Below are 16,156 nucleotides of genomic sequence, written 5' to 3'. Positions count from 1 at the left end.
CATTTGTTTGTTTCTGATCAAGAGTAAATAGAATCCGCTGGCTTCCCCGATTGCAATCTCAAATGAAGCGCGCAAAAGTAATGTGACTTCTCTCACCGGTACTCTGCGATTGAACAATGAATTAATAGATTAACCTAAGATCCATGTTTTGACGATGATGAAAATAATGATGTGAACTCACTCTATGTGGAAATAATCGAAAAGAATCGAGCGTAATACAAATGCACGATTTGTGGCCAAAAGTCGTCGAGGAAACGAAGACTTGGAAGCCCTGACTTCAGTTGAGTTCACGGCAAAGGTGAGAAATAGCACAAGCCAATCAGAACTTTGAATGTGATTTAAAACGTGTTTTAAGAACATGCAGAGATTTGAAAGATATCACTACATTGAAAACATTATACTGCAATCTTGTCAGGCCCCTGCTCGAGTATTCATGTGAAACCTGGAATCCTCGTACACAACGCAATATCAATAAATTAGAGGCAATTCAGAGGAGGGCAACTAAGTTTATTCTTAACTCTGATGAGGATTATGATGTTAGATTTAAGAAATTAAAATTACATGGTTTATTTCATAGAAGATACATCAGGGATATTGTTTTTTATTCAATTTAATGAATGGGCATTATGATATGGATATTTCTGATAAGTTGCTTTTCTGTAAAGATCGTAGTGTAGATTATAACTTAAGGAAGAATGATTCTCTTGACCTAGATAGCATGTACAGTAAAACATATATTTTTAAATATAGCTTTTTTATCCGTGTTGTGAATGAATGGAACAGTCTTCCAAATAATATAAAGGATTCTGCTTGTATTTCTAGCCTTAAACATAAAGTTACCTCATTCCTTGGTAATACTTAGAAATTTTAGATCTGATTTAATGTAATACCAAGATATCAAACTCTATACCATGATAACTGTTTTTTAATATTATATCTTACTGGGGAGCATCCCTTGTATGGTGTCTAGGACACTTTTGGATGCTGCCTCTCCATCATCATTATTTATTTATTCTGTTTATGTTTATGTCTATGTATTTATTTATGCATCTATTTAGTAATTTAATTAAATCTAGATTTGGAGAAACTGTACTAAATAAAAAATTCCCTCATTATTATAACAGGTGGCTTATTTATATAGTTGGGAATTTTTGAGAATTTCAAGGAATTCCCAGAAAACTGGGAATTCAGTTCACAAGGGCATTAGGGTTTATGGAGGTTTCGACAAATTGCAAGTTTGCACCCCTGTCAATTTTAGGAGTTCACCACCTGGGCCCAGTTGTTCGAAGGCCTATTAGGGCTAACTCTGGGTTAGTTGTTAATCCCGGTTTCTATATTTCTCTGTTGAAAGGCCGTTTTGGGATAATTTTCCCAATTCTTTTTAGAGCATTCAATCATTAAATCATAGAAAAATGGAATTCAAGTGAATTTTCTTTTAAAGCTTTCAGATCTGAAATCAAATTTTACACTAACCCTGGGTTTTCTTAACCGACCTTTGAACAACCCGGCCCTGGAGTAAAGCAAGTTGCCCACCCCCCTTTACCAGTTTTCCCCCAAAGTGGAGCATGGCCTTCTAGAGCCTTAGCTGACTTTGTTGCTCTCTGAATCCCTGGATTGTTGCCTACAATTGTTGTCTCTTTCTTTTCCCCTTTGTTATTCTTCTGTCACTGTAAAAGTTTAGCAGTAGAAAATCTTGTTTAATTTGGTTGGATTTGTTTTGACAGACAAAAACTTTTTTTAAAGGTACAGGATTTTGGTTCTTGCTTCTGGTTTCCTGTTGCTTCCACTGTTTGCAAGCAGAATTTTGCCCCCCCCCCCCCCCCCACCCTTAACCTTTTCTTTCTTGTCAAGTATATGAGGCCTTCTTTCTATGCAGTTAACTACATTCAAAATCATGTAAATTAAAGATCTTTTTAATTATTTGAAAGCATGCAACATAAAGATCTTTTAATTATTCTCCTCCTGATCTTTCACAGAAGACTGCAAATTAAAACAAACAACTTTCTTAAAAACTCTCAGCTTGGTTAAGTTCCAACAAGCTTGCATACAAAAAAAATTGTTATTTGTGTTGTTAATAACATACAACATTAATTACTGAATAATACCCACTTCCCTTAAAATATGTATGCTACAGGGAGTTGAGTCTTGGGCCAGTTTTTTTTTTTTTTGTTTGTTTGTTTAATTAGGAACCAAGAGGACAAAGGTCTGGGTGACAATGCCAAACTGGATACTCTATGACATGCATCTCCCCGTGAGCATTTTCATTCTGAGACCAGACAAAAGAAATATTAGAGAAAGATGTTCTTTTTTATCTCCTCATTATTGTGGAAAAAAGAAGGAAAAATGAGTCCTCATGAGTAGTCAAGAGGTAGAGCTTTGGATTCTGCAGCTCCATGCTCTATCACTAAGCCAACAATACAGGTATAATTTTCCATTGTGTTGCACTTGCTCAAAAGTCAAATTAATCACAGTAAGCAACCAATGTAAAATAATATTGTATGGCAAATTAATAATTATTACGTAAAGTCAACTAAGTTAAAAGCTGGGATTATGTGTATGTAAGGCAGCTTTGGGTCTACATGTTGACCAAGTGTCAGTTGATACCCTCATCAGCTGATACAAGAAGTTTATAACCCCGTTTTAGGTCAAAAGCTCTTGCTGATAATAAATCCAAGTTGTTGGTAATGTATCAGCCAAGTTTTAGCCGCATGTATCATTTATTGTACATGGCGCACCTTATGTGGCAAAATTTAAACTCATACTGGGCCATAGTATGTAGATTTACATTTCTGATGTGATATTGCCTGAGGCAGATTATCCTTAATTTAACTTATTATCCATTTTCAACATTTCTTTTACATGGAAATATAGCTCTATACCCAAGGTTGTGAAATTCTGGTTACTCACTGTTTTAGATTTTAAATTTATTTATTTTGCAACTTCTATTTCAACTCTTGGCAAAGTTACCAGCTGCTGTCAAATATTTGTCTTTGCACGCCATCATTTTCTCAACTTCATTGGAAACTGATATGAGAAACCGAGGCAGGAAAATGAAATGGATAAATTTGTATGTTTGCATCAAAAATCCAGGTTAAAAGTGTTGAAAAATTAGGAGGAAGTCTGAAGTGTTTTGCTTTTCCTAAGCAGGAAGAAGTACTTTGTGGGGTTTCCTTGCCTTCTCTTGCCATTCCTTTTACCTGTGGAATTCATGTCTGTTCTCTGATTTGTTTTAGTTCTTTTATCCAGTTAGGATTGTTTTTTTGCTCCCAAGTTCCGTCAATGTCATTAACATTGCATCAGCAAAAGCTTTTAAAACATGTGTCCTCCCATCTGGCCAATATTCTGCATGAGTGGCTAGGTTGGAATGTATTAAAGCGAATGCGTGACTGATATTTATTTCATGTCACTCACATTTAAAGCTTTCTTACACATTGGTTTGAGACGTGGTGAAGAATTTCTGTTTTATTATTGGGAGGGAAATCATTCTTACTAAGATATGGTGAGGGTTTTAATAAAGGTGCCATAAATTTCCACTATTTTTTTGTTTAGTTTGCCATCAAGTGTAGGTGATGTTGAAGACAGCTTTTTAAGGAGACTTGAGGCATATTTGTCAGGTAAATGTATTCTTTTTCTTGAAATTAGGAAGGCTTCATCTCCCCCCCCCCCCCCCGCCCCCATCACTCTTCCCCATTGCTTTCAAGTTGTCTCTAATCATAGGGGATAAAAAGATCACTACACAAAGTTCACAATCCTTTACAAAATTTATTCCACACTGATAGGTTTGGGAGTTCTGGCTCTATTAACAAGTACTGGTAAGTTGAAATCTTAACTGCAAAGGCTGATTCTTCATTTTCCGATTTTGCAGTACAATACTACTTATGGACAGTTCATTAGACCGGGCAAATAACAGGCCCTAGATATGTACAGAAGTTCGCTAAATATATACAAAAGTTCGCTAGTATGTACATCAGTTGTAGAAACCTAAGCAAAATTGATATGATTTAAATCTCTCACTACCGAAATAACTTTTCTTTCAAGCACGCGACGAGTTTATTTTCAATTGGCTAGGATTTCAATGGCAGTTGATATGAAATTACTTGAACCTGATCGCTTCAATCGAAAGGGAAAACAAACTATAAAACAAATGTGTTCTATCTATAATCTGTACTGAAAGTAACTCATCCGATCCGCTTTTAATCTCCAAAAGAACTTCGATAAACTTAACTGGAAGCTATTCCTTGTGACAGGCATAGGCGATCAAAACACACAGAAGCTTGCATTAAATTTAGGATCGAAACTAACCAATCATCAAACGATAGAGTTTCCTGAGAGGTCCGAGATTTGCCGGCTCTCTTGACAACCTTTCCTCTCAATAAACATGTTCATTGGTTCATTTTTCTTTATTTCGATCCGGTTCAAATCATCTGTCTGCCGTGAGCGCCTTTCAAACCTAGTTTGTTTTCATTCGCGTTTTAAGTTTTTGGATTGTAATTTGTCACTGAGCTGGTTACCTCACAGTTAACGTTGAATAGTAAGATTTTGAAAAGTAAGTAGTTCAGATAATTTGTTTACAGTTTACAATTTCAATTGCCGAGGCTTAAATATTTAGCTCACACTTAGACTTACTCTTACTTACTAAACTACGTGCATGTTGCTTACCTGTGACTGTGATGTTATTGCGTGAGAGGTTTAACCTGCGTAGCTGACAGTTGCTGTTTGTAATGGCGTCAGCCAAGTGCTGTGCTCCTGTGTCTGTGATGTTAGTGTGTGTGAGGTCTAACCTGTGTAGCTGACAGTTGTTGTTTGTAATGGCTTTAGCCAAGTGCTGTGCTCCTGTGTCTGTGATGTTATTGTTTGTGAGGTATAACTCGCGTAGCTGACAGTTGCTGTTTGTAATGGCGTCAGCCAAGTGCTGTGCTCCTGTGTCTGTGATGTTAGTGTGTGTGAGGTCTAACCTGTGTAGCTGACAGTTGTTGTTTGTAATGGCTTTAGCCAAGTGCTGTGCTCCTGTGTCTGTGATGTTATTGATTGTGAGGTGTAACGTGCGTAGCTGACAGTTGTTGTTTCTAATGGCGTCAGCCAAGTGCTGTGCTCCTGTGTCTGTGATGTTATTGTCTGAGAGGTTTAACCTGCGTAGCTGACAGTTGCTCTTTGTAATGGCGTCAGCCAAGTGCTGTGCTCCTGTGTCTGTGATGTTATTCTGTGAGAGGTGTAACGTGCGTAGCTGACAGTTGCTGTTTGTAATGGCGTCAGCCAAGTGCTGTACTCCTGTGTCTGTGATGTTATTGTGTTTGAGCTCTAACGTGCGTAGCTGACAGTTGTTGCTTGTGATGGCTTCAGCCAAGTGCTGTGCTCCTGTGTCTGTGATGTTATTGTGGTGGAGGTTTAACTTGCGTAGCTGACAGTTGTTGCTTGTGATGGCGTCAGCTAAATACTTTGCTCCTTCATCTTTCAATTGATTTCCTTCGAGGTTTAACCAGCTCAGTTGAGATTTCCTACATTTTAACAATTTACAAACCTCTAAACAACCTAGAGGACCCAGGTTATTTTCACTCAATTCTAGATGTGAAATTTGTTGAACATCCATAATTACATTTACTAACGAAGAACAATCAACAGCTGTGAGGTCCATTGAATAAAAATTTAAACCGTTAAAGTTAATTTGTTGTAGTTTTCTCTGAACTATCGATTGCATTCTATCACTTTCATTAAAACATTTGAACAGTGTCATTGCTAAATACCGTTTTCCTCCAGTCGGCCACATGGTTACTTCCCTTTGCGTTTCACTCTCTGACAACAGTTCATAGTCGTAAACAGTTTTCTTTTCAGTTTCCACAGGAAGAAGGTCTGTGATAATTTCGCTCGGTAGGTTTTCTTTATCGTTCATTAGTCCTGCTAGGAACTGGAAAACCAGTTGCCATTTTCCATCCTTGATGTTTTGGGAAACAAATTCCGTCAGTTCACTTTCCGTCATTGTATTAACTAGGTGCTTCGCAGCGAAAAACTCCTGCATTGTTAAGTGAATGAAGCAGAATTGTGGTTTGTATTGAAACGCTTCAGTTTGACGGTCGGGTAAGCGATGGAAGAGAGCGCTGTCCTCCATTCCACGTACTTCGTGTCCTTCAAGGATCAGCTTCCCTTCTTTAATTCCCTCAAAGGCCACTCTTCCTAGTGTCTCGAATTTGTCTTCCAATTCAGTTGGCAGCTTATCTGAAAGAAAGCGTTCGCGAGTTAAACGTTCATCGCGAAATTCTTTTGTGTGTTTGAAATAAAACACTCTCACCCCAATCTTGTAAATCGTTGTTAATTTGGAAGGGAGGGTAACGCGAGCGGAACTATTAAACTGCAATATCTGTAACAGACTTGAGCAAAGGATGAAGCTGTTCACAGGGATATAACAGAGCGAAAGTAAGTTCATGTTGCTGCTGATGTGTCGCCATAGTGTTTCGCCTGCTTCTTGGTCATCCCCAGCGAATTTGTAAACGTATTCTTCAATTTGCTCGGTTGAAAACCCCAGAATTTCTAAGGTTTTGTCAAACTTAAGATCTGCGATGCCTTTCAAAGCCGTAGGTCTCGTAGTCGTCACAACCGAGGCATCTTGGAGGAGTTTCCCGGTCACAAGCAACTGATAAAGGATTTCGAGCGGCATCTTTTCTTCGATGCTGGGAAGGGGAGGCTTCAGAACGGCCATGTTCGCGCCATGTTTAAATTCGTCGAATCCATCAAAAATTATAAGGACACTCTCAGGATGCTGCAGGATGTACTTCCAGACTTCACCGTCCAGGTGATTTGAGGGAGGATATTCTGACATGATCAGTAGTTCCTTGAGGCTAAGTTCGTTAACCGAGTCGAATCTCCTGAATTTCACCATGAAAGCAGCATCAAAATGGATTTTGGCACCGGATGTTGCGTTAAAAACTCTATCAAATGCCCAGTCTCTAAGAATTTTGGTGCAACATAATGTCTTGCCGATTCCAGGACGACCAACAACAAGGACTTTCTTATTTTCATCATTTAAGAGGTCTTTCTGGCTTTTCAGTTGTGATTCTTCGTTGCGCGACTTTGGATAAACTTTGAGTTGCTCTTGTCTGTCTGTAGTAAAGTGGTACATAGCCCTGTCGGGAATGACCACGAGGTTCGTGTAAATGTGATCCAGAGTCAAATCTTTGGCAGCTGTTTGTTCCCCAGGAGGACCTGAAAACGGTGATCGGAGTGCGGCGAGAGAATGGGTGTCTCTCTTAATAGTTTTCTTTGTTTCCGCGATGAATGTCTGAAGCTGTTCAGAGTTCTCATTTCCGCTCCTTCCATCAAGCCGTTGTGGTTCTCGATGCGACTCGATTTGGTCTCGTGGCTGAAGTAGGACAACAGGATCTTGTGGAGGCTCTGAGCACAACCTGACTTGGGTAGGACGGTGTTCACGCTCTCTTAGCAGAAGTTGAATAAGTTGAGGTTCCAGAAGCGACTTGTCATCGGTGGGTTTTAGATGGGTTTTTAGAAACTCTGAGTCTTGCACGAATCTCCTCTCTTTGCATGCTCGTAACAAAATGTAGACGGTTTCAATCAGAATGCCAGCGACAAAAGTTCCATTCACTATAAGGACAGCGTACATCCAGAAGGTTTTCCTTTCCGCTCGTCGATTGTAACATTCGTGAAAAGTACTGTTTGGGGCGGCGTTAGATGAATTTCTTGGCTGATTGGTTTCATAGTTAAAATTACAGTCAAACTTTGAGGAAAAGTGTAAAGGATAAAGCCACTGAGTTTGTAGGACTATGAAGAGAATTCCTAAAACAAGTCTTGTGGATAGTTGACAACAATAAGCGATGAAAAGTTTGTGTCCGCGGTTTCTGTCTGGCCCTCTTGACTTTCCTTGGTCGTCCGACAGTCCACTCTCGGGATCTCCGTTACGATTACTTGACGACAAATGATCGACTGTATGTCTCACTGATTGGGAGTACAGAGCACATACGATTCCAATGAGGCCGAAATTGATGATCACGAAGCCATATATAGGAACGCCGTAATTGTTGTACTGTTTCTCGTACTCGTCGAAACATTTTCCACGAACGAGGTCGGTGTATTCGCTCCTCGCTCCACCACACCGGAAATCAAATCTTTCTTCAGTGTTCTCCACTTCAGCAAAAATGCCAAAGAAGACTGCGCTGATCATGAACCAAATTAAAACTGCGGCATAGCTAATTTTGTTAAAGGTTTTAGGGGCAATTGTTTCCTTGAGATGATCCATCGTTTCAATGCTGTTGCATTTTCGCTGTTTCGATGAAATGAAAAACGCTTTATAACTTGGCTTGTGGACTTCGGTTGCGCATTGTTTCAGATTTTAAGTTTATTTAATGCAAAACTGCAATTTCAACTCATGGCAAACTTACGGTTCTTAATGATTTGTTCTTGCACGCTATCATTTTCTCGACTACATGGGAAACCGAAGCAGGAAAATGAAAGGCTTGGGTCAAATTTTTCCTTTTTTGAAATGCGTCAGATTCTATGAATTTCTTTGAAAGAGGCGCCAAAGAAACGTTTTCAGGTACGACGAGAGATCGTGAGTTGATATTGTCAGGGATTTTTACCGAGTATGAAAACCTCCCAATGACTTGGTGGCGGTCGCTCGACTTCCATTTTCCCACAGAGTTTGCAAAATCACATGTTTTCTCTGTTCACCTGTTTAACTACAAATTGTGACTCATCAGTAGCTGAGGAAGCGGACCATGATTCTCGAAGGAAAGTGAAACCATGCATTTCTTACTCAACACTAGAAATTTGCATAACTGCAGAGCATCCTTGTATTATCCAAATAACAATAACCACTATTATATACCCGCTCTTTCTTCTTGTTATTTTTAAAAAAATGCTTACTCCTCTGAAATAGAACTGAAAACTTTCGTCCCCGCCTCAAGACGGTCTACATGTGGTCAATCTGTCAACCGTCAAAACATATACGATTTTTACCGCCGGCCTTTCCGCAAACCTATAGTTCTAAAAAGGGTTTTTAAGTTACCTCGAAAAGCGTTGTCCGACAAACAGACACTTGAATATATATCTTATTAAACGTTTTTTTGTGTTGTATCGCTGAGTATTTTTACGAGTTGTGCTATATTTTGAAAATATACGGCGGACACTCGTAGGAAAGTGAAACCATGCATTTCTGACCAAACACTAGGAGGCCCAACCAGTATTGTGCCGTATTTAGAAAAACACGGCACAACTCGTAAAAATACTTAGCAATACTACGCAACAAAACGTTTAATAAGAGATTTATTATCTAATATGCCAAATTGCTATTTCAGTGCGGGGGAATGTCTTACTGGTTCTCTGGAGTACAAATACCGCGAGATATTTTAATTTACTTGTTTTGAGCGTTGTTTGTACTCCGCAAAGCACATTTGGATAAATATGTTATCAAACGTTTTGTTGTGTAGTATCGAGGAGTATTTTTTCGAGTTTTGCCGTATTTTGACGCGGAGCTCGTAGGTCGAGTCAAAATACAAATAGCGAGTAAAAATACTCAGGGATACTACACAACAAAATGTTTAATGAGTTATTTTTTAATCCAACACGCCAAATGGTTTTTTCAGTGAGGGTGAATTTCGCGGATATTTATTTTCGGGAAATGCGTGACATATTTTCTTCAGTAAATGATGAAACTTGTCGTCGAACTGCTTTTCTTCGTCTGATTTATCTAATGAACTTGGATCAATATTCGCCAGCCATTCCGACTCTTCGTCATCAGGAAAATAATTTAAATCGTTCGCCTTTTTTTTTTCCTAACTTCAATCCAACTCGTCGCCTACCCGATGCGAGGAAACCTGTCCAACCGCTTCTCTCGTTTTGGGCCCTATTTATACTCTACGAAGCACCGTTGGATAGTAAAGTAAAAGAAAAACTCCGGAGAAGTCGAAATCGGACTTAACTCAGATATTTTTCGGAGTTGTTGTATCTTTATTGACGGATAAAGGTAATGCACTCCTCTTTAGGGAATTGGCTGAAAACAATCTAATTATTCCAGAAACGTTTTCGTGTTGCGTTTTCAAAAACAAATGGTGTGGTCTGTAGTAATACATTTTCAACAGAAATCAATTCATCAGGGTTCCAAGTAGCAGAAATTCGTTCAAGTGTTGAAAACTCTGGGTTTGTGCTTTTAAGCTAAATAAAGGCTACATCAAGGAGGCACGCGAGGAATACGCGAAACTGCAGCGTGTTTGTTCAGTATATGCATCAGGAATTGTGTATACTCTGAGTAACGGATCCTACCTCCCAGAGTTTCTTTGTGCACGGTGGGCACACAGGGCCCAAAATGATGCACGCGCACGCAGTAATATAATATGTGGGCAGCGGCAAATCTGCAAAAATATATCCAAGATGGCGGCCGAATCGGCCGAGTCAATAGCCTTGGAAAAGCAGATTGAAGTATGCTTGGAAGAGTTCGAAGCACTCGAACTGGGATCTAATCTGGAATTTTTCAAAGGAAACGTCCGAAAATATTTAAAAGCGTCTGATAATGCCTTCAAGCCACCTTCAGATCCCTTAAAGGTAATGCTGAACGTTGGCATAAGCTGCGGGTCAATATTCAAGGACGAATCCAGGTTGTGGCTCACTAGAATTTATACCAGACTTGCTATGAAGATTAGCATAAGGAACCCTTATCATTCAGAAATTTTACGGAACATTCCTCTGGAGGTGTTCCTGTCGCTCAAGAGGGCGGTTGATCATACACGGAATGGTGAAATAGCAGGCAACGTAATAAGCGAGGAAAACCGGAAATGTCACGTCATTGCATTCACTTCAGAAATTTGCTAGAAATGTCAGCCACGTTAACGATTTTGGCCACAGTTCATTATGAAGTATACCTAGACTGTTTTAACGAACTTTAATACTCCGACCAATGCTGTTGTTTTTGCACCATTGTACGCGCGTACAGCAACACGAGTTTTCAAATGTTAGTGTCGACGAGTATGAAGTCGCGTAGCTTTGTTAACACTGAGAAACACCAACTATTGTTAGCGATGGAGAAGATAAAATCTTGTCGCCAAAAGAACTGCAAGCGGTAGTTTATTTTCTAAAGCCCCCGACATGGCAAGAGTAACAAACACAGAATGTTCGTCAGATTTAGGATGTCCACTTTCCCAAAGAACGCGAGTGTTGGGGGTTTCACCACTCGCTTGGCTATTAACGAGAAGTAGTGAGACTCCGGACTCTTCTCTATTTTTATTCTTTCCTGCTACAACGTTTCAGATCTCTTCTTCTACTGCTGCCGCTAGTGCAGCTATTTTTCTTCTAGTTTTAGCAGGGAGTTCCCACGTATTAAATGCAAAATCACAGACATGTTTGGGTTAGGTGGCCATAGTGCATTCGTTGTTTTGCAAAGTGGGAAATTGGCTGGCTCGCTCCAAAGCACTTGGCGAGCACCAAGGAACCAATTAAATGCCAATGATCGAGAATCACGCGCACAAACAGGATCTTCAGTGTAGGTAAAACTCAAGGGCAGTTTTACCAACCCAAACATGACCACTTATTAAACTAATTATTCTCAACCCCAACAAGCGATTAAAATGTCTAGCACGGTAAGAAAGAAATCTGCGAACTGAGCCAAGTTCAAGCACACCCTAAAAATAAAAGATGAAAACTATAAATTTACCAAAATAACACGTAGGCGCAAAAAGGTGAGACTTAACAAAACAAAAGATAAACCTAAAAATACTCAAAACAGCAATCCTTTAAAATACTCTACAACACGAGTCTTCAAATGTCGACTACAGGTTTAAGAAGTTCATGGCGATCGCGATGTGAAGGCGAATTCCAAAAGTGTGACAGTCATCAGCGACAATTCCTCACATCGCCTTGTCACGGAACCAAAGTTGCGTTACTCTTCCTCAATGACGGTCACCGCAAATTCCAAGAATGTGGCACTTATTACCGATACGTTCCAATCCGATGAGCAGCTTCGTTGATACATATCAAGCGTCTCGTGCTTCCAAAGGCATGCTCTCCGTTCCCGTTTAAGACCTCGATTTTGTTTACAAAGCAAAAACCATGTCCTGAAAAATTTTGCAACAATAAAAGTGGAATACTTTCGTTCTTCATTCCATCTTCACTTTTACATGGAGTAAACCCCGCGCTCGCTGACAGTTGTGTTTTGCGCGCTTAGAACATGAAGAATTCTGGAAACTTCTGCTTCGCGTGCAAGGTTGGCAATGATAGGAAGAGCCGACATCGAAGGATCAAAAAGCAAGTAAAGTTGTGGTGAGTTTTATTTCTTAAACTCAGCTTCTGATACATTTTTTAGTTGTTTCCTTTTTTCTCTAAAAAAAAGTGTAGGCGATTTTTTTTTTTTTTTTAATAGAAAATAAATTATAAGCAGTACAATATGTATGATGGACGATCCTCGCAGTAGAGAAGGCTATTTATGCAATAGCGAAAATCAGACCTGAAAAAAATCAGACCTGAAAAAAATCAGGCCTGTACGGGATTCGAACCACTGACCTCTGCGATACTAGTGCAGCGCTCTACCAATTGAGCTAACAAGCCAACTGGGAGTAGGCCGTCAGATACGATGAATATATATTATATTATTACTGCTTACATACAGTAACATGTATGTAAGCAGTAATAATATAATATCTGCTTACATCAGATACAATGAATATATAGTATATTATTACTGCTTACATACAGTACAATGTACTGTATGTAAGCAGTACAATATACTATATTTATAATTACGACAAACCAGCACAAACCCAGTGTGATGTTCGGTGTTTTAATTATTAAGTGATTGTCTTAAAGTGTTAAGACAATTATTCTGACACAACCCAACAATACGACTTTATGCTACTTTTAATGAGCTTTCTTGTAGTGGTGCATATGTGTTAATAGGACGCCAAGATGCCATACGCCTTTAGACAAAAGAGTATCTCGCCTGCTATTTAAAATCAGTGTCGGCAGCCCAGTTTACGGTGAAGGTTAAGGAAAGCGTTTGCAGTTTGGAGACCATGAAGGTGTCAAACCTCACTGACACCAGGTCCGAGACGGTCCTACTGGACCAGAAGTTTCAGAGGCACTTGAGAGTAAGTAAGTCAATAAAATCGTGGCTATTGACTGAGTGAGAGAGCCTTCTTTCCTATTTCATTGTGGCATAAATGTCCTGGATTACGGCTGGTATACACTACATTTTATAAAACATAATACCTTTACAATATTGTTATATAAGGAAGGACGTGTTAAACGGTTGTTTTCGTTTTAATATACCCTTTCATCTCTTAGAATAAAGGTTCCTTTCGTATGTGACAATTCCAAACATTCCCAAACGGGCCGATTGACACAACTGTAACCAGACACGAAATTAAATTGTTTCAGTTTTCTTCAATTATAGCGGAAGTGATCCAGCAATTCATCGAGATGAGCGAGGACGGAGAGTGGAAGAAATGTTTAAACGGCATCAGAGAAGACTAAGATACCAGGAAAAACAAAGGGGAGAAGTTACAGAAATAGAAGTAAAGTTGTGGCGAGTTTCACTTCTTGAACTCAGCTTTTTATACATTTTTGTGTCCGGTTTTTTTTTTCTTTAAAAAATGTGTTGGCGATTTCTCATTAATTCTTTCATTCGTCTAAAAGAACGCAGTAATTGTATTATTATAACATTTTCAAAGTGATAAATGCTTTTCTCATTTTGTATTTCACGGAACAAGTGGCGCTAGTGAAACACCAGCGAGTGATTTTTTCGACAATTTTAGTTTTTCGTTATTTTCATCTTACCTGTGTAACTGCATTATCCACCAATATGAGTAAAGCGTTTGACTAAAAATGGTTCAGAAGCTCGAGGCATGTAGTTTCTCAGGAACATCCCTAAATCGTGTGCAACCTTTCCCTGGCTCACGAAAAAACCGAGTAAAGTTACAAGACCAGTTTAGCTCAATTGGGAGAGCGCCGGACTGCTGTGCGGGAGGTCGAGAGTTCAATACCGGCCGGACCAACACTCAGGGTCTTAAAATTAACTGAGAAGAATATGCTTCCTTTCTTTAACATCAAGAAATGGTTAGATATTCTAGTCTTCTCGGATAGGGACGAATAAATGGAGGTCCCGTCTCCTGCAGGGTTAGGGGCAGGAGACGTTAATTTCCCACGCACGAGATTACTGTGTGATGGATGTCCTCCCCTGGGGTGGGTTGGGTGGGTAACAGGACCCCCGTTGATACCAGTGTTTACTACACTGAAGGGGCTATCCTGTATAAATATAGATGTCTGTCTGTCTGTCTGTCATGGAGAGATCAAACAAGAGGATGCCCACAGGGTTCGTCCTTTAGACTTCTATTATGGAACTTGTTTCAGAACGACCTTCCGTCACACACAGGAACAGAGAATCTCTTCATGTATGCAGACGACCACCAAATATACAACAGTGGGGACTCGGTCCAGATAGCTTTACAAAAACTCAAGAGCGAAACGGAAAAAGTGACACAGTGGTACACAGAGAACCTTCTCAGAGCGAACTCCAGAAGATACCAGATACTCGTCATCGATCCAAAATCCTCAGCAAAAGAGCCAGCATAGGAAATAGCGCTAGAAAATGAAAAACAAGTTGTAGTAACATCTTCAGATCGTCTATCAATTCTCGGAGTGACCACTAATAAAAATCTATCATTCAGCGAGCACATAAGTGCCATCTGTAAGAAAACAAGCCAGAAAGTTGGAGTGCTAACGAGGCTACGCAACCTTACACCCTACTCAGCCAAACTTCAACTCTATAAATCTGCCATTTTACCGCATCTGACGTACTGCGACACTGTGTGGCATTTCTGCAAAACGGCCGATAGACATAAGCTTGAGCGTATTCAAGAACGAGCACTGAGAGGAATTTTCAAATCTAAGGTGGACACGTATAGTACTTTACTAAACAGAGCCTCTCTATCAACACTATATGAAAGGAGATTACAGACCATAGCTACACTCGTGTTTAAAGTTAAAAACGGAGTAATGCCACTGTATATTACAGAAATATTTCAGTCTACCTATAAAGGCTATGAGCTTAGAAACGCTGATTTTAATATCCCGCGGGTTAGAACGTCCCGTTACGGCAAACACTCACTTCGTTACTTCGAACCGTACTTACAGAGGAAGTTAAGCGTCAGTGATTGGGAGAAAACAAACGATTTTAAACAAAGCATAAAGAAACGAAACCTGACCGAATTGTTAAAAGACACCTGCGTGGACTGTGAAATCCGCTCATAAAATAGGTTTTACCATATGGCAATTTTTTTAGCCATCTAGCATCTTTCTTTCGAACCGAGTTCAAATTGTACCCACACTGCTCGTTTGTTGTACGATTCTTCATCACTCAGGTTGCTCAAATATATATCATTACCTTCATTTCATTGCAATCTCTATTTTCTTTTATAATTATTGACATACATTAGAGTGTATTGTACCTCGAATTTGACATGTTGTTTGGAAATACGCACTAACTACTGCACTGACGATAAATTATTACCGTCAGAAAACTCAGGGATGACAAACCGAAGCAAAAGGAGGCAAGATCAGCAAGAAAAGCAAGTGAAAAGGATACAAGATTCTTTCCGCAGCACCGTCAATTCATCTCTACTGAAGCCAACAACTTCATAAAATACGTAGAATTCGTTTGATAGTTACTTTACCCAATAGATTTCATTTTTCTTGCATGTTCAGGTCGGGTTCCGTGATGAACAAGTCTGTGAGACGGAGCAGCAAGTTAATTGTTTACAACACCTTATACCTTTGCTCTAGAGCGGTGGCTTTATGAATGAATATGATTTTAACGGTCAATGAAAAATAAGTTCTTAACGTATGACTAGTTTAACCCTGATTGTGGATATTATTTGTTATTTAGAATCTAACAAAAGAGAATTCAAAGATAAAACTCCAACCGCGGTATGTCCACAGGCAGACCACACTACGTTTTCGTGGTTATTACTTATTGTTGACTTGAGACGATCAAAATCTGTGAAGGTTACGAGCGAAGCTTTAAGAATTGCATAACTAGACTACATTACGTGATACTTTCGTAAATCCTTTTATCAGTTTCGCATGTGGTGAAATAATGTTATGAACTTTTTTTTTAACAGCTCCGACCCGTGTTCAAGAAGTTTGTCAGTTGTGGCAATACTCTATTACA

General features: G+C 39.4%; 2 protein-coding genes across 3 annotated transcripts; one reads left to right on the top strand and one right to left on the bottom strand.

Annotated features, from left to right (window-relative positions):
- The first annotated feature begins 18 nt into the window (after positions 1–18).
- LOC148726175 (uncharacterized) lies at positions 19–15,380 on the top strand. Of its 2 annotated transcripts, XR_015989365.1 has the most exons (6): positions 19–2,421; positions 3,550–3,614; positions 3,780–3,812; positions 11,769–12,252; positions 12,886–13,076; positions 13,382–15,380. XR_015989365.1 is itself a non-coding variant. In XM_088726979.1 (5 exons), exons 1-4 carry the CDS (start codon positions 2,354–2,356, stop codon positions 11,945–11,947), a joined length of 345 nt encoding a protein of 114 aa, XP_088583105.1. In that variant the 5' UTR covers positions 19–2,353; the 3' UTR covers positions 11,948–12,252; positions 12,886–15,380. The 2 variants fall into 2 exon arrangements, 1 of the variants encoding a protein (XP_088583105.1); XM_088726979.1 differs by having other exon boundaries at positions 12,886–15,380.
- LOC111347496 (uncharacterized) lies at positions 3,743–8,412 on the bottom strand. The gene has a single exon (XM_088726977.1). It carries the CDS (start codon positions 8,240–8,242, stop codon positions 4,598–4,600), a length of 3,645 nt encoding a protein of 1,214 aa, XP_088583103.1. The 5' UTR covers positions 8,243–8,412; the 3' UTR covers positions 3,743–4,597.
- Positions 15,381–16,156: the final 776 nt, after the last annotated feature.

This window comes from Stylophora pistillata, chromosome 7 (genome assembly GCF_964205215.1).
Source record: "Stylophora pistillata chromosome 7, jaStyPist1.2, whole genome shotgun sequence".
NCBI classification, from domain to species: Eukaryota; Metazoa; Cnidaria; class Anthozoa; order Scleractinia; family Pocilloporidae; genus Stylophora; species Stylophora pistillata.
This window is presented reverse-complemented; position numbering and strand designations above follow the sequence as displayed.

What these genes read in the sequence shown, in the direction of transcription:
- LOC148726175 (XM_088726979.1), top strand. Translation starts at nt 2,354, where the DNA reads ATGAGTAGTCAAGAGGTAGAGCTTTGGATTCTGCAGCTCCATGCTCTA. An exon ending in ACTTGAGGCATATTTGTCAG is followed by an intron (nt 3,615 to 3,779) that starts GTAAATGTATTC and finishes CCACACTGATAG; the next exon opens with GTTTGGGAGTTCTGGCTCTA. An exon ending in GGCTCTATTAACAAGTACTG is followed by an intron (nt 3,813 to 11,768) that starts GTAAGTTGAAAT and finishes TGTCGACTACAG; the next exon opens with GTTTAAGAAGTTCATGGCGA.
- LOC111347496 (XM_088726977.1), bottom strand. Translation starts at nt 8,242, where the DNA reads ATGGATCATCTCAAGGAAACAATTGCCCCTAAAACCTTTAACAAAATT.